Source organism: Gekko japonicus, unplaced genomic scaffold, assembly GCF_001447785.1.
Source record: "Gekko japonicus isolate JY-2015 unplaced genomic scaffold, Gekko_japonicus_V1.1 scaffold2427, whole genome shotgun sequence".
In the NCBI taxonomy this organism is placed as follows: Eukaryota; Metazoa; Chordata; class Lepidosauria; order Squamata; family Gekkonidae; genus Gekko; species Gekko japonicus.
The window spans coordinates 101,054-122,546 of NW_015163160.1; the positions used below are offsets into that span (position 1 = coordinate 101,054).

The 21,493-nt window shown below is 50.8% G+C and overlaps 1 protein-coding gene across 1 annotated transcript in view; it reads left to right on the forward strand.

The window, feature by feature from the left end:
* Positions 1-10,170, forward strand: part of LOC107106865 (major histocompatibility complex class I-related gene protein-like) — a 24,334-nt gene extending 14,164 nt beyond the window's left edge. Inside the window, exons 3-7 of the mRNA XM_015407082.1 lie at positions 311-589; positions 5,402-5,686; positions 6,072-6,155; positions 6,885-6,926; positions 10,151-10,170. Of these exons, the coding sequence (XP_015262568.1) occupies positions 311-589; positions 5,402-5,686; positions 6,072-6,155; positions 6,885-6,926; positions 10,151-10,170 (710 nt within the window). The remainder of the gene's footprint in view (positions 1-310; positions 590-5,401; positions 5,687-6,071; positions 6,156-6,884; positions 6,927-10,150) is intronic.
* The last annotated feature ends 11,323 nt before the right edge of the window (positions 10,171-21,493 follow it).

Here is a 21,493-nt window from a genome sequence, read left to right on the forward strand (position 1 = left end):
GCGGGCCGCCCGCCGGGGTCGGGGGTGGGAAGCGACAGGCGGGCTGCCGCCAAGGCAGGAAGGGCTGTGGCCGGAGCCGGGACCCTGACAGGGCCAGAGAAGGAGGCGGCGGCAGTGCTGGTTTGGGAGGGGGGAGCAGGGGAGGGGCCCGCAAAACCAGCAGGGGAGGGCAGGCCCTGTGGGCCCCACGCAGGCTACGGGCCTGCTCCACCCCCCCATTCAAGTGGGGAAAGAGAACCTGCCGCAAACACATCCCCAGATGTTCTCTCCCCCCCTTCTCACCTCTCGCCTGTGTCTCTTGAACTTACAGGGCTCCACACCCTGCAGCGGATGGAGGGCTGCGAGGTGGGGCCGGACGGGCAGCTTCGCGGGGGGCACTACCAGTACGCCTACGATGGGGAGGACTTCCTCGCCCTCGACTTGGAGACCGTCACTTGGACCGCCCGCGTGCCCCAGGCCCAGGAGACCATGAGGCAGTTGGAGCGCGAGACCCAGTGGGCCCCACAAACAAAGTACTACCTGGAGGGGGAATGTGTGGAGTGGCTGCGGAGGTACCTGGGCTACGGCAAGGAGACCCTGCTGAGGACAGGTGAGGAGCCGTGGGGGGGGGGATGCAGAGTAAGGGGGGGCCACATCCACCCGGGGAGGGAGGGAGAGCTGTGGAAAGACCCTCCCCCCGGCCGGACTCGAACCTTTGTCCTGCTGCTTCCAGCCAACCCCCCCCCCCCTCGCCGGCATTTGTCCTCAGGGGAGGCGCCGCCTGGAAATCCCAAGGGTGGGTCTTGAAGGTGCTGCCGCTGGGACCCCCGTCTTGCTGCCCCCTCCCTCCAACATCCCCTTTCCAGCCTTTTGTGGGGTGGGCTGAGGGCTTAAAGAGGGGGCTCCTTCTCCCTTCCTTGGCAAAAGGGGTACCATCTGCCCATCGTCCCCCCTCACCCGGGACTGCTGCTCCTTTCTGCAGAAAAGCCTTTGGGGGGGGGTTGAGGAATATGCCCCTGTTTCTCCCCACCACCACCACCATTTAATGCCTTGGTAATTGATTTGGATGGATCACCTCCTTTTCTTTTGCCCGCCTCTCCCTGCCCGATTACTGGCAGGCCAAGGGGCTCACCCGTCTGCCAGTGGAGGGGGGAATAGCTGTAAATGGGGGGGGGCTGGGCTACAGAGTTTGGAGGGGGGGAGTTGAGAGCAGTGGGCCTGCCCTTGCTCCCCAAAACAGGCATTTTTCCTTGGAAGGGGATCCCACAAAAGTGGCACCTGTGAGAATTTAAGTGGAGCCTCCCGACATCCCACTGAAACCTTTATACGCCATTTGCCAAACTGACTTCAGCTGAGATAATCTTCTTTCCCGTTTTTAAAAAATGTCAACTTGAGTACCAAAAAGGTTCCTTTATATTTCCTGATCCCTTCTTCCATTGATAGAATATTGTCTGGCTTCCAGTATCTCACAAAGGTCATTCTAGCAGCGGTTATCATAGGAAAGATCATAGTTAGATATTCTTTTGGAAACGGGCATTTGGTAGTTTGCAGTACCGACATAAGTGGGTCATGTGGGTTTTTAAAAATAAATTTCTACTGTTCTGCATGCTGTCAAGTGCCATTCATGTAGCATGTTTATTGAATGTTCTCAAAATTGGGGAGAAATGGATGAACTATGTGTAAAAATAAATTTCCCTTTTCCCTGGAATTTCGTATTTCAAATCTTTCCCCCGTTTAGATTGAAATGATTGTTTGAGTTGCAATACCCTCTTTATATAGAATTTTACTGATTTTAGAAAGTAGGCACTCTTGTTTTTGACATGGACACACACTCCAATTTTTGTTAATTTTCTTGTTCCTAAACTTCCACGTATACTTTTCTTCAAGAAGCTCTTAAGTTGTAAGAAATGAAACCAATTTATATTGCCATTGCTTAGTTAATTCCCTTTCCTGAAAGTCCAGGGTAATTAATGTCATAGACATATCAATACCATAAGATACCCCATTTGCTAATGAGTCACATTTAAAATGTTGCTATTTATCAAGATCTCTCACTGCGGATGCCACTGGAGAGATGTCAAGTGGTGACCACTTTTTTCCTGTAACTATCCCAAATCTTCAAGAACCCATTAAGAATCCAGTTTTCATGACATTCAAACCAGTCATGTGGCCTCGTGATAATGTTACTTAATTAGGAAGACCCAGTTCACCCTCTTTGCTTTTGCTTTGTACTCCTGACCAGTTGACTCTAGGTTTTTTTACTGCCCTGTATAAACTTGTTTACCATAATTGGTAAGTTTAAGATTATATAATTATTTTTTGATATCAGCATCATCTTTACTATGTTTATCTGACCTAGAATTGCTTTACAATTGTTACCGGATAAGTCTTCCTTGTTTTTGCTTAATTTAATTTACTTCCTAAATATGCATAATTTTTTTGTAATCTTGATTTTCCTAATCCAGTTCTGAGAAGAAAAACTATGGAAATCCATATTAAAAAGCACTGCTTCAGTCTTTATATCCAGCTATTTTGTTGAATTCCTTTGTAAGAATTTCTAAATTGGCAGCTGATTGTCCCGGATCTGTTAGAAAAATTACAATGTTGTCAGCAAAGAGACTAATCTTGTACGAATCTTTTCCTATCCCAATGCCCTTGATACTAGGCAAGAGAGAGCCAGTTTGGTGTAGTGGTTAGGAGCGCGGATTCTAATCGGGGAGAACCTGGTTTGGTTCCCCGCTCCTCCACATGCAGCTGCTGGTGTGGCCTTGAGTTAGTCCCAAATTCTTTCAGAGTTGTTCTCTCAAGAGCAGTTCTCGAAAGAGCTCTCTCAGCCCCACCTACCTCACAGGGTGGGTGTCTGTTGTGGGGAGGGGAAGGGAAGGAGATTGTAAGCTGTTCTGAGACTCCTCTGGGTAGTGATGGGTGAGGTATAAATCCAATCTCCTCTTCAAATCTCTAATTGATGTGGCTAATGGCTCTGAGGAAAAGTTAAAACAATCATGCTGAAAAAGGGCCTCTTTGCTCTATTTAATTTCACTGGCTGTGAATTTTTTTTATATATTTCTCTTTACTGTAGCATTGGAAGAAATAATTTTTGCTGATTCTTTAAAGTTCCTTCCAAAACCAAATTTGTTTAAGCATTTCAGTAAATATTTATGTTCCAAAACAGAAAGGAAGAAAACCCAACCCTGAGAAACAACAAAGTTGGATACTTTGAGAGAAAATTATAACAAGTATATTAAACAAAATATATGTATTTATTACAAAGTGCAGTAAAACTCAACTTTAAAAGTGTAAGCACCTTCCACCCTTGAAGCAGTGAATATTTGAACAAAGAAGTCCTGAATCAATATATCATATGATTTAACACCTCTAGGTTAAGAGTCTTGAACCAATAGAACAGGAGCAACAATTCGATGTCTCTAGGTTGATAGCCTTGAACCACATTTAAACACGATGAAACGCGTTTTGGTCTCCAAGGCCTTCCTCAGTGGTCAAATTATTGTATGCACACACACTATGGGGTATAAAATGTTTTTGTGCCAAGGCATTCTAAATGTTCTGTATGACAAAAGAATTAGGTTATATAAAAAGTTTTCTTCAACTTCCAAGCACACACACCCAGGGAAGGCAGATTCGGAAACTCCTCCAGTGTTTCCTCTAAGCTGAGGTAGTGTGAGCTAGCTCGCAGATTTTTAGCCTCCGGCTCACATATTTTTGTCTTAGCTCAGGAAGGGATGGCTCCAGAGCAAACTAATTTATGCAGTAGCCAAATCACCTGCTCACGGCTTTAATGCCAGTGGCTCACAAAGTAGAATTTTTGCTCACAAGACTCCACACCTTAGAGAGAGCATTGCTCCTGACCATGGCTATCAAAATGCTCGGAGTGTGCATCGATGTGTCAACCTTTAATGGATAGTAACACCTTATTGAAAACCCTTTCTGCATCGTAAAAGGAAAGGCAAAGAAGGAGTATTTGATGTCTTGATCGACCTATCCATCCCATGGTTTATAACACTATCGAAGCCACCCGCTGGAATAACTCCTCCTCCTGCAAAATTTGTGAGATCCTCTTGGAATGTTTTTAAAAAGGCCCTTTGGTTAAAGTTTGGAGCATAAAGGTCCCCTGGAGTAATTTGTTGCTGCTTAATGTGGGAGTATAAAAACCGTACCAGTTCAGGAGGATCCGTGACTTGAATCCATGTTTTTGTGCCATGTGGGTGTGGCTCAAAGTGCTGGTTCTGTGCTTCTGGCTCTGCACTGTGTAGACATGGATGTGGTATGGAATGTGGCAGTGAGTTTTGTAGGACTTTGTGTAAAAATTGTAAAGATCCATGAGGATTCGTGCCTTGGACATGAGTGTTTGCGCTGTGAAAGAGCCACAAAGCACTGGATCTGCGTTTTGTCCCCCTCCCCCTGAGAATTCTGTGGGTGTGGAGTTAATTCGTGGTTCTGAAGTTTTATCAGATGAATCCACGAGTCTTCGGATCTTTGTTTTTGTACCGTATGGCATCTGTGCCATAAAGCACTGGATCCTTGATTGTTCTGGTGTAGACTGTGGATGTGCGTGTATTCTTTAAACTGGCATTATATTTTGGAGGACTACATCCAAAAAGCAGGAGGATCCGTGCATTTGAACCCCAGCAGCAGTGTGGAGTGATTTCTAAGATCTATCCTGAGAATACCGAGTTGATCTGTAATTTGATGGCCAATTTGGTATGTGTGTTTGGAGACGAGGGTTCTTGCTATGTAAAAAAATCTAGAGGGTCCATGTAGACCTGCCTTTTACTCCCGTCTACCCACCCCTGAGAAGGTACTGAAGACTATTGCTTTTTGATGTCAAAAACTGTGACAGTTCAAGTAAAGGTGTCTGGGCATTAGCAGACTACCCTTCCCATTCAGACAGACAGCTCTAAAATATCAGTGTGAGGGCTGAGTGTCTTAGAGCATGTAAAGAGGTCGTTGTATCTTGCAGAAAGCAGAAAAATCTCTGGCCACATCTTTTTTTTTTTTTGGAGGGGGCTCTTTGAAGCTGACCAGGCTGGTTAGTGGCCCTGAGATGGCCTGATTTGGTACCTCTGCAGTGTCTTTGTGTGTGTTTCTTGCTTGGTCCTCTAAAATGAGTACTAAGGATCATTTAGAAAAGAACTCTGAAATGTGGGTTAAGGAAGGCTCTTCACCCCCAAACCCTGAAGGAACTCACACAAGGCCAGTCTCAGAACCACAATCTAATTTCCAAGGCTAGGCCGGAGAACCCGCTTCTGTGGAGTGTTTCATCTCTTGGAGATGCTGCAGGTTTGGTGCATCCAATCCGGGGTGGGACTGGAAGACCACATGGGGTCCCTTCAAGGCCAGTCTCCAGTCTCTCATCTCGGGAGATGCAGGGTGTTAACCCAGGATGACGTTGCCCTTTCCACAGAGGCCCCAGTGACGAGGGTGGCACGCAAGAAGGGCTACGATGGACAGGAGACCCTCTTCTGCCAGCTCTACGGCTTCTACCCAAAGGATATTGAGGTCACCTGGATGAAGGACGGGGAGGACCGGAAGTCAGAGACCATGACGGGGGGTGTCGTCCCCAACTCGGACGGGACCTACCACACCTGGCTCAGCATCGAGGTGGACCCCAAGGAGAAGGGCCGCTACCGGTGCCGGGTGGAACACGACAGCCTGCTGGAGCCCCTGGACTTGGCCTGGGAGGAGCCGGGTGAGAGCAGAAAGGGTGGGGGGAGGAGGGTGGGGGGGGTGGGCGGAAGGAAGGAGGGGCTCCCGGAAAAGACGCCCTCCATCTTAGCACAGTTTAGAGCAGCGTCTCCCAGTGGCTCCCTGGGCTTGCTTGGGGGGGGGGAGTCCTGACCGGTTGCTCATACCCTTATGTTAAAGGGGCAGGGGGCAGAATGTCCGGGGGGTGCTCTGGGAGATGGATGGGGGGCAGGAACTCGGTGTGGAGGTTGTCATCACACGCAGGATGTTCCCAGTGTAATTTGTGCAACTTCCAGCAACCTGAGATGCTTCGTCTGGAATATCTCTGCCTTGGAGGGCAACAGCCGGGCTGAATAACAGTGATCTCTCTTCCTCCCTTTCCTCCTCAGCATCCAACTTGCTGCTCATTGTGGGAGTCCTCATCGGGGTCCTCTCTGCCCTTTTGCTGGGGGCTGGGGTCGCCTTCTACAGGAGTAAGTGAACGGGGGGGGGCTTGGATGAGCAGTGTGTGATATTCTTGGGGCCGATCCTCTCTGAAGACTGTGGGGGGTGCGAGAGGGCCCCTAGCAGGGGCAGATGTTTCTCCCACATCTGGCAGTGCCCGTGAACTCTCCCCTCGTAATGGCCTTTTGAACATGGACTGGGAAGTATCTGTTGGTTAGTTTAAAATTCTTCCAGCTCTCCTATCTCTCACAAGGCAGGACCCCGGGTGGCTGAACACAAAAGTCACGCTAAACAGATAGGGTAGGGCAAGAAACCGGCACTGAAAACCTCCCGCCCAGCATGTCACCGAGGGGGGGGGAGGTCACAGCCCTTTCCCCCAGGCAACGGGGAGGGGGAGGGGGCTGAGGACCTGGTGTGTCCCCCCCCATGCAGGAGAGGCAGGGGGGGTCTGCACAAGAGAGTAAGATAATCCTCTCATGGAGAGCCTGCAGAATCCAAATTCCGGGGGTGGGGGGAGCATCTTGTCACCTGGTTGGATTTCCCCCCAGAACTCCTCTCCGTGGCTGACTGAGAGCCCTCCCTGTTCTCTTCACCAAGAGGAGCCTAGGGAGGGGATGTGGTTAAGAGGGAGGGGGGGGGAGCCGGGGGGGGGGGGGGTTGAGAGCCCCGAAGGCCGGCTTCACTGCAGAAGAGGGTGGGGCTGGGTGGTCTCTGGGTGTCTCTTCCGACTCTGATGTCCCCTGGTTCTCTTTCTGCAGGGCAACATCATCGGCCAGATGGTGACTACGCACTAACACCAGGTGAGTGACGTCCCTTCCTCTCTGGAACGTTCTGTCAACACAAAAGTGGAGGTGCGGATTGGGGGGAGGGGTCCAGTGAAGGATCAGCTGAAAGACCCACAGCTCCCCCCAATTATGTGGCCTGAGGGAGGAATGGAGCGTCTTGGTCTTCTACAGCCAGGTGGCTTCACGGTTACAGAGAGACTCGCCTGGTACAAGCAGGCCACTGCGTGAGACAGAGTGTCGGACTGGATGGGCCATCGGGCTGATCCAACGTGGCTTCCCTTATGTTCTTAGAACATCCAGAGGGCTGGCCAGAACACCCTCCAAACAACTTATAATTAAACTGAACAGCAAAACATTATCTGTGAAAACAGTCCTCAAGCATGGAAAGGGAAAGCCAGTCCCAAAGGACCGTCGAAGGACTTTCAATAGGAGCCAAGAGGAAAGGCAGGGTGCAAATGCTTCCATGAACACACTAGTTCAATTTAAGTGATGGTGAATTGTAACCTGGAAGTTCCGGTCCCAGAGAGGCAGAACGGAGACTCTGACCGGGACCTTCTGAATGGGCAGCGATTGGGCCGCAGGAGGGCCTTCCTTCCTAGTGTCGTGGGCAGGTTTGGGATTCAAGTCACGGCTACGCTGATGTGTCACCCCGGGGTCCACATGAACCGGGAGAATGGGGTGGCTGGAGGCCGATTTCCAAGTGCTGCCCTTTCCAGGGGGCAGAAACCCAACTTTGCCCCCCCCCCATTCCTCAGTCTGTGGTAGGCCAGGCTTTGCCACTTCCACTCCAGATGCACTTGGGTCTCTTCTTTGTTCTCTGCAGTGTTTCCCCCCAGCCAGAATATCCAGCCATTAAAGCTCCCCCATCACTTCATATAGGGTTAGCTGGATTTTGTAGCGTCTAAAGAAACCCTACTGGCTGCTCTGAACTTTTAAGGTCAAGCAGACTGTCATTGGCAAAAACCTGAGTTTCACCTGCATGTAAACCTCAACACACACACACCGCCTTGGCCAGATTCCTGGGATGCCCTAGAACATTTACAAATATTTTAATTGCTCAGGGCAATGAGACAACAAGTGCAGAACCTGCAAGGATTTGTGGGGAGCACCTACCTTTCCTGTGTATCCTGCTTCCCACACTATTTCCTCCCCCCCCCCGGCAACCCCCATATTCTGTCTCCGTTCCTTGCTTCCTTCTCTCCTTCCTTCCCACCCACTAACTGACCTTTTATCTGCCCTCTATCTTCAGCTGTATGTATTATTCATTCATTTATAGCCCACCTTTTCCCAAAATGGGGACCCAAAAGCATCTTACATAATTCCCCCCCTACATTTTATCTTCACCAGGTAGGTAAGGCTGAGAGAGAGTGACTGCCAAAGGTCACCCAGCAAGTATCCATGGCAGAGTGGGGATTCAGACCTGCTTCTCTCAGACCCTAGTCTGAATCTAACCTATACGCCTACTGGCTTTCATGCAGTGGCTGCTGTTGAATAGTAGGAAACCACCAGGATGGGGTAAAGAGAGAGAGTGACTGCCGAAGGTCACCCAGCAAGTATCCATGGCAGAGTGGGGATTCAGACCTGCTTCTCTCAGACCCTAGTCTGAATCTAACCTATACGCCTACTGGCTTTCATGCAGTGGCTGCTGTTGAATAGTAGGAAACCACCAGGATGGGGTAAAACATGGTAGCAAGGAGTCCAGTGGTTGCTTCCGGTCCTGGCCTTGAGTCTTCCCTCAAAGGCCAAAGCAGCCTTGGAGAGGGCCCTTACCACTCCTGCCTTTTATTGACAGAATCCAAGGCTTGCAGGCTGACAATACTGTTTTGGTTGAGTAGCACATCCCAGAATAGCCTCTGAAATCTCAGAGGTCACCTTAAAGCTACAGGCTTTAAGCTACAGGCTTAAAGCTACTGTTATCACAGTATAACTCCTATTATATCTTTTCAGATTTTCCTGCAAACCTGGGGCTTCTGTCTGGTTTGTAGTAAGATCTGGCTTGTCTGTTCTCAGTCCCAGTCTCTGGATTTAAGTATCCGCAAATGGAACTATGATGAGAATTGGATACATTGTTGTCAAACAGTGCGGCTCTGTAAGGGAAGTGAACAGTCAAATTACCTCTAGGAAGAAGGGGCCAGGACTGCCTGCCAGTCAGCTGAAAGCCCAGCGGAACAGCTCTGTTTTGCAGGCCCTGTGGAACAGTACTAACTCCCACATGGCCCTGATCTCAATTGGGAGTATGTTCCACCAGCCTGGGGCCAGGGCAGAAAAGGCCCTGGCCCTAGTCAAGGCCAGACGGTCGTCTTTTGGGCCGGGGACTGCCAGCAGGTGTTCCTCTGCCGAGCGTAAAGCTCTATGGGGCACATAAGGGGAGTGGCGGTCCCACAGATAGGTCGGTCCCTGGCCGCCTAGGGCTTCCAAGGTCAGCACCAACGCCTTGAACCGGATTCCGTACTCAATTGGTAGCCAGTGCAGTCGGTGGAGAAAGAGAGAGTCCTTCTTTTCCTCTCACAACAGGAAATCCCGTTCTTCTTTTACCCCTGTCCTGCTGTGAAACGCCAGTATTTCCCGGTTCCGGAATCTTCTGGCTCTCATTACCCTACATTACGTTCTCCTCAGGAAGACCTGGCCGTTTCCCAGGTCGGCAGCCATTTGCCATCCAGTAGGGGCTGCCCCTACCTCGTTTTCCACCTGAAACCAGAGCCTCGCCAACTGTTCTTGTATTATAACCCTCGAGGCTAGCCTCTGAGCATCAGCAGAGTGCAAAATTATGGCCGTTATCATCAGCTGTGGGGCTGAGTCCTTTCCCCACAAGAACAACTTCTGCCCTTTCTTCAGCCAGTCCATTTTCTAGTGCTCTGAATTTTCACCTTGTGGAGGGTCTCCTTCCTCTCTGACTTTGCTCAGGGTCTTCCTGACGGCCCTCTTAGGGAAAGGATTTCTGCGTGGGGGGTTAGTGCCCCGGTTGATTTCCTGGCTTCCCCTGAAGCCTGTGGCTTGACTCGCTTGCTTGAGTGGCCCATTGGAGGCCTTTGTGCTATGGGTCCCTCGGCACGGCACCCTGCTTGTGGCCTGATCTGTAGGGGGGGGGGCATGGTTGAGTTGCCCCCCCTTAGCGAAACACAAGCTTGGATGGCCTTTGTGTCTCCCGCACTCCCCGCCCTCCCCACTCCCTGGTTTTGATGCATGTTGACAGTTCCACAGCAGCTTCACTTAAGAGTCTCATTTTGTTTCTTTTTTAGTGTCCGTACCTGAAGCCTAAGAAGAGAACAAGGAGGATCTTCTCATGAGATCCTGGGGATCTTGCTGTCCCACACAAAGAGCTTCTGCCGCCTTCAACTCTCGCCTGTTCTGCCACCGAATTGTCTCTCTGGCAGCGGCCTCTGGTTTCCATCTCTCCCGATTGGATTTTGGGTGGATTTTGTTCTTGTTCTGATATTTGAGCTGTTAGTATTAATGGGAAATGAACTGGGAATCGAAAACCAATCAGCCAGTCTCATAATGCCCCTGTACAAATGGATGGTGTGGCCTCGTTTGGAGTACTGTGTACAGTTCTGGTCACTGCATCTCAAAAAAGGCACTGTAGCATTGGTAAAAGTGCATAGAAGGGCAACCCAAAAGATTAAGAGGATGGAACACTTCCCCTACGAAGAGAGCTTAAAGAGGCCGGGACTCTTCCGTTTGGAGCAACAACGACTCAGGGGGTGACGCGATAGAGGTTTACAAGATTATGCATGGGATAGAGCAGGTAGGGGCAGGTAGAGAAAGAGATACTTTCCTCCCTCTCTCACAATACAAGAACTCGTGGGCACTCCATGAAACTGCTGAGCAGTCGTGTTAGAACAGACAAAAGGAAGTCCTTCACCTATCAACACATGGAATTCACTGCCGCAGGAAGTGGTGGTGGTGGCTACAAGCATACACAGCTTCAACAGGGGACTAGATAAACCTATGGAGCAGAGGTCCATCAGTGGCTCTCAGCCACACGGGATAGCTGGAACACTCTGTCTGGGGCAGTGATGCTCTATTCTTGGTGCTTGGGAGCGGGGGACGACAGTGGGAGGGGTTCTGGTCCCGCTGCTGGACCTCCTGAGGGTACCTGGTTGTGGGGGTTTTTTTGGGGGGGGGCACTGTGTGACACTGAGTGTCAGACTGGATGGGCCATTGGCCTGATCCAACACGTCTTATGTTCTGATGAACTGAAATATTTGCAACCGAAGTGCTAATCTTTTCTTGATGTGGCATATAGTCTGCAGTGATTCCAATGTAGTCTGTGGCCTAGGGGTTGCCGCTTCCCTTCCTTCTCCAGTGCACTGTCTCCTTCGGACTTTAAACCAGTACATGAGTGTAAATTATTACCTCTGCTTGAAATGCAATGGGCCGAAGTTCAGGCTACTTCCTAAAAGCTTTCGGTTGAGCTGCAGTGATGTCATGGAATGTTCAGAAGCATCTAAAGTATTCAGGCTGGATGTGTGACCAGCAGAAAGCAACGAGCGTCCTGTCTGCATAAGTGATGAAAAGCCAGGACAAAGTCTTGAGTCCGGTGGCAGGGCCACCCACCTGGATCTCATGAAGAGTCAGTTATGTGAGGTGTGGAGTTCCGCACTGAGGGGCCGAAGAGGAGACTGGCGGCTGGAAGGAAGGGCGGTGCCCAGAAAGGCGGATTCTGCAGCCAGGGCCTAGTGGGCGGGGTGTGTGTGTGTGACAGAGCCACCGTCTCTCAGGAGACACTTCTGGGTCCAGCCAAGGCCCCCATCCAGGCTCCAGTTCCACATCAGACGAGATGCCCCCGGGGAGGGGAGGGCGGGGCAGGGCAGGTACTGCTGGGAATACACTAATCAGGGGAGGAAGAACACACACACTCCTGGAGACACACAAAGCCGCCTTCTGCTGAATCGGACCCTGAGGGGTCCATCAGGTTCAGAACTTGTCTACTCAGACTGGCAGTGGCTCTCTGGGGTCTCGAGCTGAGCTCACCGCCTCCCCAGCCCTTTTAACTGGAGATGCCGCGGATCGAACCCGGCACCTTCCACACGCCACAATGATGCTCTGCCACTGAGCCCTTCCCCTGTGGCAGCGTGAAAAGTTTATTATCTGCATTTTGCTTTGAACATGATAGTTCTAAATCCCCCCCCCCCCGAAAATACCCATTTTGTCGAAATAAACACGCTTGTAAACTTCACACCCTAAGCCTGCCTCTGGTGTTTCCTTCTCCATTAGCACAGGAGCTCCCAATACACGCATGTTCCTGATGTTTAATTGGGTTTGCTGGCTCCAAGGGCCTCCTGTATAGAAAAAGGCTTTTCTAAAATCCTCCCTGCTTGGGCCAGATGGCCCTTGCTGGTAACACTAGCGCGTAATTCCTGTCACCTGTGCAAATGGCTTGCCAGATGGCCAGGCCACATCTCCATATAAAAGACACTTTGACACCTCTGCCAGGAGAGAGTGAGTTGCCGGGGCCTTCCCAAGCATGGGACAAGCTATGTCCAGTACATTAGCACATCAAAAGCGTTCCCTGACATGACACATGGTCAATAGAAGAGGCTGGAGTAGGATGCCCAACTCCGAGCCAATCAAAACATACGTTGCCTGACAACGCATGGTAACCAGAGAGTGGAACGCCTCCCCACTCTCACTATTGGGTAAATGGCCATACCTGGTGGTGACGGAGGGGGGGTGTATATCAGGAATGATCCATATGGGAAACAGAGTGTTGGAGAAGAGTTAAGGGAATTTCTCTCTGGAAACAAAGAGTTCTTTTGGATTGACTGTTTGCTGTTAACATGGAGTGAGACTGTTAGGCAGCCAAGCTGGACTAGCTGCCCACAAAACCATGGGGTTCCTTTTCAAGATCCCCTGGTGAGACCTTGGACTATTTCATCGGATACCTCTAAAAGCCTGATAACTATGACCTACCTCTATTGTGTAGCTAGAGCTGAACAAGCTATAGGTATCTTTTGTTTCTTATCTTTTGCTAGTCTCATGTTACATGCATGCTTGTGCACTGAATAAAGATAATATATGATCAATATTATCTGGACCTGTTTCCTCTGTTGCAACCTGATCTCTAAGACTGAGTCTTGTCGCCTGGGTACTTAACTGTTTGCAGCCCTTGTGCAGAGCTGGTAACGCGGGCCAGTCAAGAAGGAGTTTGGGATCTCTGCTCCTGAGTTTTGCTGCGGGACTGGTTAAAGAGATCCTGGTGGCAGTGACTACTGGTAAGGCCTGGAGAGTGTGCAGACATTCTCCTGGCGTTTGTTTAATTGTTCCTGAACCCTTGGTTTCCTTCCCCATCCCTGGACTGGTGTGAGGGAGAGAAACCTTGACACCTCCAGAGATCCACTTCCTTCCAATGACTTTTAAAGGGAGCCTCACACTGAGTGGTTGTTTCTGTCATTTCATTTATAGTCCGCCTGGGACGCCGGGTGGGTGGCAAGTATGACAGAAAACTCTCCGGTCAGTCAGTAAACAGATTATGAAGGACTTCAGGGGGGAGGGATGAGTTTGTTTATTCTGACTTCCCCCCTCCATCAGAAAGGGCTCAGAGCAGCTTTTTTTAAAAAGTGGGTACCCAAAAATAACCACAACTGAACACAGGAACCACAAAAATCAAAATGTAAGAAGATGTAGCACAATACAAACGCAGCTGTTCGCTCACTCTGGTCATCTTCGGAGGCCCTTCTTTGAGTGCCCCCGCCGACGGGGGCTAGGCAGGTGGGAACCCAGGAAAGGGCCTTCTGGATTGTGGCCCCAAAACTGTCGAACTCCCTGCCCTGGGAAATTAATCTCCCTCCCTTCCTCCCTCCCTCCCCATTTGCCAGTGGGTGAAGATTTTTGATTGTTTCTTCTGGCATTGTTTTATCGACCTTTCCTTCCTGACCTGTGTTTTAATTTCTTTAAATCCATGTTTGGTCTTTAGTTTTAATCGACGCCAACAATAGGTTTTACAGTGTTCCACTTTTGATTTGTTTTGCCGCTGTGGTCACCATGTTTTGGGCCAAAAAAGCATGACATCAGTTTTGTAAATAAAATGGCCTTCACTCCCAGCACCTTCTTATACAGTCCTACCTTACAGGGCTTCTCCAAAAGGACCACACCGGGAATCCTTCTGCATCTTCTGGAAGGTTCTTCTGTAGGGACCGGGACCAACACAGAAGGCACCTTGAGTGGGTGGAGGCAGAACAACGAGAAGTGTTGCCAACTGAGCTGGAGAAATAATATCCCTTCACGACCCACAGCAAGCGGCTGGCAAGAGAAGTTTTCCACCCTCTTCTACTTTTGAACGTGGATTCCCTCCAAAAATACCTTGAGAAGACAACAGACTTGCACCGCTTGCGAGAGTCCCTCCAGCAGGATCCGTGGCTGAAATGCAAAGAAAGGTTCAGAGACCGATTACACGGAGAACATCGTACGCTGATGGCCAACAGTCCCTAAAGTGGCCGCTGACGGCTCATGCCTAAGAGAGACACCAGTGAGGGGCTTGACACATGAGGTGATTGATCTCCAGGCCATGCAGAGCTTCACCTGCCCCTTTCCACGCACAAAGCTTCTATTAGAGGGGGGAGGTCAGTTGACTTCTCTAGGGGGGCCTCCACTGAAAAGGCCCTGCGTTTACTGGCAGTGAGGCCATTGTGAGCAGGCTGAGCCCACTGAGCAAGAAGGGGCTCCCGTAGCAGCACCCCAAAACCACTTTCTGCTGAATTAGCAAAGAGACCCAAGAGGTTTCTGGCATAGGTCTCTGTGTCACATACAGGAATCCACTGGCTCTGATTGGCCTCTTTTATTTCCAAGGCAGGCTTCATTTTCTGTGACAGGCCAAAGATCCATCAGGTATAGCTCTTTGTGTCAAGCAGGGGGATGAAGCCATTGCACAGTGTTGCTATAGAGATGTTGAGGCCCAGCTTGGACTTTCGCAAAGATATTCTTTTAAAACAAGCACAGCTACCAACACATTCCTAGGAAATCAGGTGAGCGGGAAGAGGTCTTCTTTGCAGACTCTGGACATCGGAGGGCACTGCAGAGCCAGAAACAAGCCCTTGCCTGCCTGCAGGTAGGGGAGGCAGTTTTGTAGGAAGGGCCTGAGAAAAAGGAAAGGCCAAGACCGTATTTCAGTGGATGCTTCCTGAACAGAGAACACCTGGAACCAATGCTCCCTCTAAGCTGTGGAATCTTGTGAGCAAAAATTCTACTCTGTGAGCTACGGGCATTAAAGTTGTGAGGGGGCGATTTGGCTACTGCATAAAATTAGTTTGCTCTGGAGCCCTCCTTCCTGAGCTGAGACAAAAATGGGTGAGCCGGAGGCTAGAAAACTGTGAGCTAGCTCGCACTAACTCAGCTTAGAGGGAACGCTGCCTGGAACCAAGAGCTGCTACAGCACACACATATTGGACTGAAGGGAAATTCTACACAACAAGAAGATTAAAAGACAGGGAGTGGTGTGCGACTGCCAGTCCACCTGTATGCCCTCCCAGAGATGTTTGTTTATGGCCTGACTTTCTGGCCTGAACTCAAGGTGGATGAAAACCCCGAAGGACAATGCAATGTGATCAGTTTAGTGCATGCATTGGACCAGGCAATAAAATTAGAGAACAATGCACTAAAAACGGTATATGATACAGACACGGAACATCCCATTTATGCTACCCAGGTGGGGGCAGCGGGAGGGGACCCTCTACCCATTTGCTGGCCAAACACCACTCCGGGGCTTTCGGTGCCGCTGGGACTGAAAACCCTCAGCAGGAAGAGGGCCGACCAGGCCAGACACGCCTGCTTGTCCCTTTAGACAGGTTTGAGGAAGAGCTCTTTGGCACCCCAAAGCCTGCATACTCCAAGGGCTGTTGCCAGAGCTCTGCCCCAGCTGCTGGTGGGAGACGGGGGAGTTAAGTGGTCAGCTCCAGATAGGGAAATTCCTGGAGATTTGGGGGTGGAGCCTGGGGAGGACAGGGACCTCAGTGGGGCACAATGCCCTCCAGCCCACCCTCCAAGGCACCCCTTTTCTCCAGGGGGGTCTGATCTCTGTCGTCTGGAAATGAGCTGCCATTCCGGGGGATCCCCAGGTCCCACCTGCTTGAGGTCTGATTTCAATGTGTGTTGTTATGGAGACGCCCCGGTTTAGGGAGAACTTTGTATGGGCACCTGTTTTTTTAATTGCGTACCTGGTGCTGCCTTTTCCGGGAAATCAGGTGAGTGTGAAGAAGAGGCCTTGTCCCCCTTCGGACACACCGGAGGGCGCTGCTGCACCGTCACAGTCGGCTCCAGCTTAAACAAGACCTACTTCAGGTATAAGTTTTCCTGTGTGCAGCCTTCTTCAGATATGTCACCTTGTTCTTTTAAAAAAGCTTTTAAAAATATCTTGAGGGCCAGGCCACACAAGCCTTTTTCATGCAGCAGCTCCAGGGGGAATAGAAGAGAGCAAGCGTTAAAGACTAACAAAATGTGCGGCACAGTATGAACTCTCCTCTTTTCTCCTGCTACAGACAGACTAACACAGGTACCCATCTTGATCTATCTCCAGGGGGAATATCTGCCTCGTCTGTGTAGGAGTTTATAAGGGGTTTAGTAGAGATGGTGCAAGTATGCGTTTGAGATACTATTTCTGCTGGTTTGAGGGAAAGTCCGGCAGGACGCAGGGTGGATAACAGGGAAGAAACCCAACAGATGCAGCCCCAACCCCCGCCAAAACGGCCCCTAAGGATTTTCTGCCTGGGTTTCAAAGTCGAGGGGCCCAGCCAAGAAGAAGGGGAAAGGGGCACTCTCTACCCCATCCCTGTGAAAAGGGCCTGGCTACAGAAACAGGAAGTCCCCAGCTCTGACTTCAAGCCACGAGAGGCTGCTTGACTGGCTGATGTGATTTGAATGCGTGTTGCTATGGGGAACTTTGTCCGCGCATGTTTTGAACGGAGCGCCCGGCACTGCCTTTTCCAGGAAATCAGACGAGTGTGAAGAAGAGGCCTTGTCCCCCTTCAGGAGCCAGAGGGCGCTGCTGCACCGTCACAGCTGGCTTCAGCGGAGTCCAACTAACAAAAGGTCTGTTCCGGGTATAGGCCCAACACCTTTTTGATCAACTGCTTTTAACCTAAGGGACATTTGGAACATTTGGCTGTACAACCTTAGATGTGTATACAGTTGACCAGAGAGAAGTACCACTGGACATGTGATTTCACTGGAGGCTTCACTTGTATTTTTGTAGTATATGAAGAATTGTATGTATTTTTGCACATCAGCCAATATGTTCTGTATGTATTAGACCTCTGAGGAAGGCCTGTAAAGGCCGAAACGCATTAGGTCTATCTTATTAGCCCTTGTATGTTTTTATAGTTTTATATGAGGTATGAATGGGCCCTTGTTTGTTATTTTAATTTATGTTGAATAAATTCGGGAGGGCGGGATGAAAAAATCAAATAAATAAATAAAATAAATACCGTATTTTTTGGACCATAAGACACACTTTTTCTTCCAAAAAAAGTGAGGGGAAAAGTGTGTGCGTCTTATGGACCGAATACTGAGCCCCAGGGTTCAGAATATTTTTTCCCTGTTTTCCTCCTCTAAAAACTAGGTGCGTCTTATGGTCAGGTGCGTCTTATGGTCCGAAAAATACGGTAAATATATATTTTTGTATATTTTATGATTAGATTTTTAGAGTTGGCCCTTTTTCTATTCCTGACTAACCTTTTTAGGTTCTGAATTCTAGGTTTAGGTTCAGGGTTTTTTTCCCTCCCCCACTTTTTCTTCTTTGTCCTATTCCGGGTACAAGCCTTGATGTGCACACACCCGGCTCTTCATCTATATCAGCCTGTTCCTTTAAAAGGGCTTTTAAAATAGCTTGAGGGCCAGGCCACAGAGGCCTTTTTACTGCAGCAGCTCCAGGGGGAATAGAAAAGAGCAAGAGTCCAGTAGCAGCTTAAAGGCTAAGAAAAGACCAGGAAAAATTCGTGGCAGGGCAGGAGCTTTCCGGAGTCACTGCTGCTCTCACTGGAGCAACTGGACTCCGGCTCTTTTCTCCTGCTCCAGACAGACTGACACAGGTACCCATCTTGATCGCTCTCCGGAGGAGCTAAGTGGTTTTGGAGAGAGGGTGTGTGGATCAACCCATGCAGGGAGCCGGCTGGACTCTGGAAGGCGGAAGACAGGCCATTCTAGGGACAGATGGGCACAGCAGAGAACCTGTGGCAGCACCTGATGGTCCCTACCCTGTGGGTCTGGTTGTGGTGGTTACTCATGGCACAGTGCAGGCACTCTGCACGTGCTCAGAGGGACCCTTGTTCACACCCCCTAGGGGAGTCTCCCAGGAGAGAGCCAGGGTGGCGCAGTGTTTAGAGTGCTGGACGAGCGTCTGGGAGAGCCGAGGATCAGCGTTCCCTCTAAGCTGAGTAGTGTGAGCCAGCTCACAGTTTTTAAGCCTCCGGCTCACCCATTTCTGTCTCGGATCAGGAAGGGAGGGCTCCAGAGCAAACTGATTCAGGCCGCAGGCAAAGCGCTCGCTCACACCTTTAATGCCAGTCATTCACAAAGGAGATTTTTTGCTCACACGACTCGACAGCTTAGAGGGAGCACTGGCCCAGGTTCTAACCCCCCCCCATGCCACGGAAACTCAGGAGCGAACCCCTCGGTTTCTGAAAAATGACCACCCTTACCAGCGGCTGGCTGAGCGGGGTGGCACTGGCAGAAGGGGGGGAATAGGGAGCACCCTCCAGCTCCACGGCCTTGATTCAGCCGATCCCCCCCCCCCTTCACCTCTGCCTGTCAGTCTTAAGGGGTCTGATGGTGCCCCGAGAAAGATTTCCTGCATGTTGAGTCTCCTTCCCTCTCAGGCCTTGAGTGACCGGCTCAGACTTTCCTTTTTCGTTCCTCAGAAAGCCCCCTGATGCTTTTCGTGCCAGGAAGGGAGGCAGAGAGAAGAGAGGATAAATGGGCAGAGGGAAAGGAGGGGTTGAGAGGGGAGGTTTTTATTGCTTTGACTCCCTTCTTTTAAGTTCCTGGCACTGTTGGAGGGGTGTGCAGAGGCCCACAGTGTTGCCAACTCTGGCTTGGGAAATTCCTGGAGATTTTGGGAGCTGGACCCTGAGGAGGGCAGAGTTTGGGCAGAGGAGGGACCTCAGTAGAGTCTAATGCCATAGAGTCCTCCCTCTAAGGGAGCCATTTTCTTTATTCATTGAGGGGCTCCTGGACTCAAAGTTTATTCAATGGAATGTTTGAAATCCAAATTTAATCCAGAAAACTTTTTTCTGAGCAGGTGGGCCTGACTAGAGCTTTTTCGTTGCAGGGACGGCCATTTTTCTAGTGGGAAAAACAAAGCCAAACACGGAGAGGCTTCTGGGAGTGTTGCCAGCTCTGTTGTGGGCACCCTCGAGGGACTTTCCAGCCTGACTCAGTGGTTGTTCCCCGAGCCAGAACGGGGCAAAGGCCACATTGGGAAACCTGCAGCTCCGTGGGGAGGGGGGAGAGATTGGGGGCTCTTCATTTGGGCCTCTGGGGAACTCCCAGGCACAAGAGGCACCCAGCAGGTCCAGCGGGTGAAGTTTTAGGTCTGGATGAGAGAAATCGGGGTTCAAATGCCCCCTCCCTCAGCCGTGGAGCTCCCTGAGAGGACTTTTGGACAAACCCACCTCACAGGGCTGTTGTGACTGGCATGAGATAAGAACATAAGAGACGCCAACGTTGGATCAGGCCAAAGACCCATCCAGTCGAACACTCTGTGTCACACAGGGGCCAGAAATACCAGGTAAATACCAGATAAGGGTGTGGATCTTAACCTTGCCCTGAGACACAAAGAGCAGGTATGAAGACTCTAGATCTCTGCAGCTGTTGCACTGCAGAAGGCAGACGTCTTGCCAGAAACTGCAAGTGAACCTCAACTGGTCCGTTTGGGTCTTTTCCCCTTCAAAAGGAGTCGATTGTTCAAGGCTGCTGGAAATAGTCTATATGACCACGGCAGAAATGGGGATTTCTCCAAAGCTTTGGGGGGGGGGGCACATTCCAGGAAGGAGCTTCCACCCCTTGCTGTAAAAAGCTTCCTCAGACAAGTTCAGGATGTTGGTGAGAAGGGAAGCTCCCTGTCAAATAATGTATGATGTTCAAACTATGAGTGCCAAATTTTTACCATCCAGAAAGCACATTTGACGAGTTTTCATTTCTCACTCCCTATAAACTGAGCCACGCCAGCCGTGCACAGTGAGGGTCAGATGTAGCCCCCTCTTTCCACAGTAGGGGGGGGGCTGCTCGATGGAGGAACCCTCACCCCACACAGGCAGAGAATCCCGTTTCCTCTTTTCTCTGCCAAACACTAATAGCGTCCCACTTTGGCTTTCGGTTTCCGTCTGAATGGGAATAAGCCCTGTTGGCGTCACCTGATGTGGGGGAGAGGGAAGGTGTGGGGCAGCACGGCAAAGCGGTGAAGTCATCTGTAGTGTATGCTGACCACCACCGGGGGCCAGCGAACAGCCAGAGCTTGGCTCGGGAAGAACAATAGGGACTAGGCTCCTAGTCCCTCCACTGGGGAACCAATGGGCACCATGGCGGGAGATTCAAACCCACCAATGGTGACCAGGGGTGTGTCCCCAGGTATGTATATAGTTGGCCTGCCGGCCGTTTGTCCTTGTTCTTGTGTACCAAATAAAGCGTGCCATGCACCACGTCGTCGTCGGTCGTTTATCCATGCGGCAACCCACATAACAGTGGCGACGAGGATGGGATGCCGCAACCGAGCACCGGCCGCCAGCTTCCCAGCACGTCCGCGTGTGCCAGCTGCGGGGACCCGCACGACCGCAAGACCTGCAGGTTCCGCAATGCCACATGCCACAACTGCAGCCACACGGGCCACATCGCAAAGGCCTGCCGCTCCAAAGCAGCTCGCCCGAAGGCGGCGACCTACGTCGAGGAAGACGCCGGCGCTGAGTACCTCTACCTCCTCAACCAGACAGCGGAGAAGGTATTGCAACTCCCCGGCAAGGACCCCTTCCCCAAGTTTATGGCCACCGTCACGATAGAGGGATCCCCGTGTAAGATGGAGGTGGATTCGGGTTCCACGGCCTCCATAATCTCCGCGGAAACCCTGAGACGCCTCTGCCCCAGGGGGGGACCCCGATTACGCCCAGCCCAAATTACGCTTATGGATTTCCAGCGCAACCCGGTGCCGGTCAGAGGAGTCGGAACCTTCCGGGTGCAGTTTAAGAACTTTAAAAGGAACCTGGACTTAATAGTGGTCGAAGGCAACCTTGTCAGCTTACTGGGGCAGGCCTGGTTTGAACCCCTGGGCATCACTGTAGAAGGAGTACAGGCGTGCACGACCCAAGACTTCAAAGAGATTTGCCACGAGTTCCCCGCTGTTTTCGATGATTCTCTGGGCAGATATACGGGGCCCCCGGTGACCTTGCGCTTAGATCCCTCGGTGGCCCCCATAAGAATGCGAGCCAGGACGGTTCCGTTGTCGGTAAAGCCTAAGATCGACGAGGAACTGGACCGCCTAGTAGCACAAGGCATCCTGGAACCAGTCTCCCACGCAGCGTGGGAGACTCCCATAGTCGTGGTTAAAAAACCAAATGGGGCAGTCCGCATCTGCGCGGACTATAAATGCACATTGAACAAGG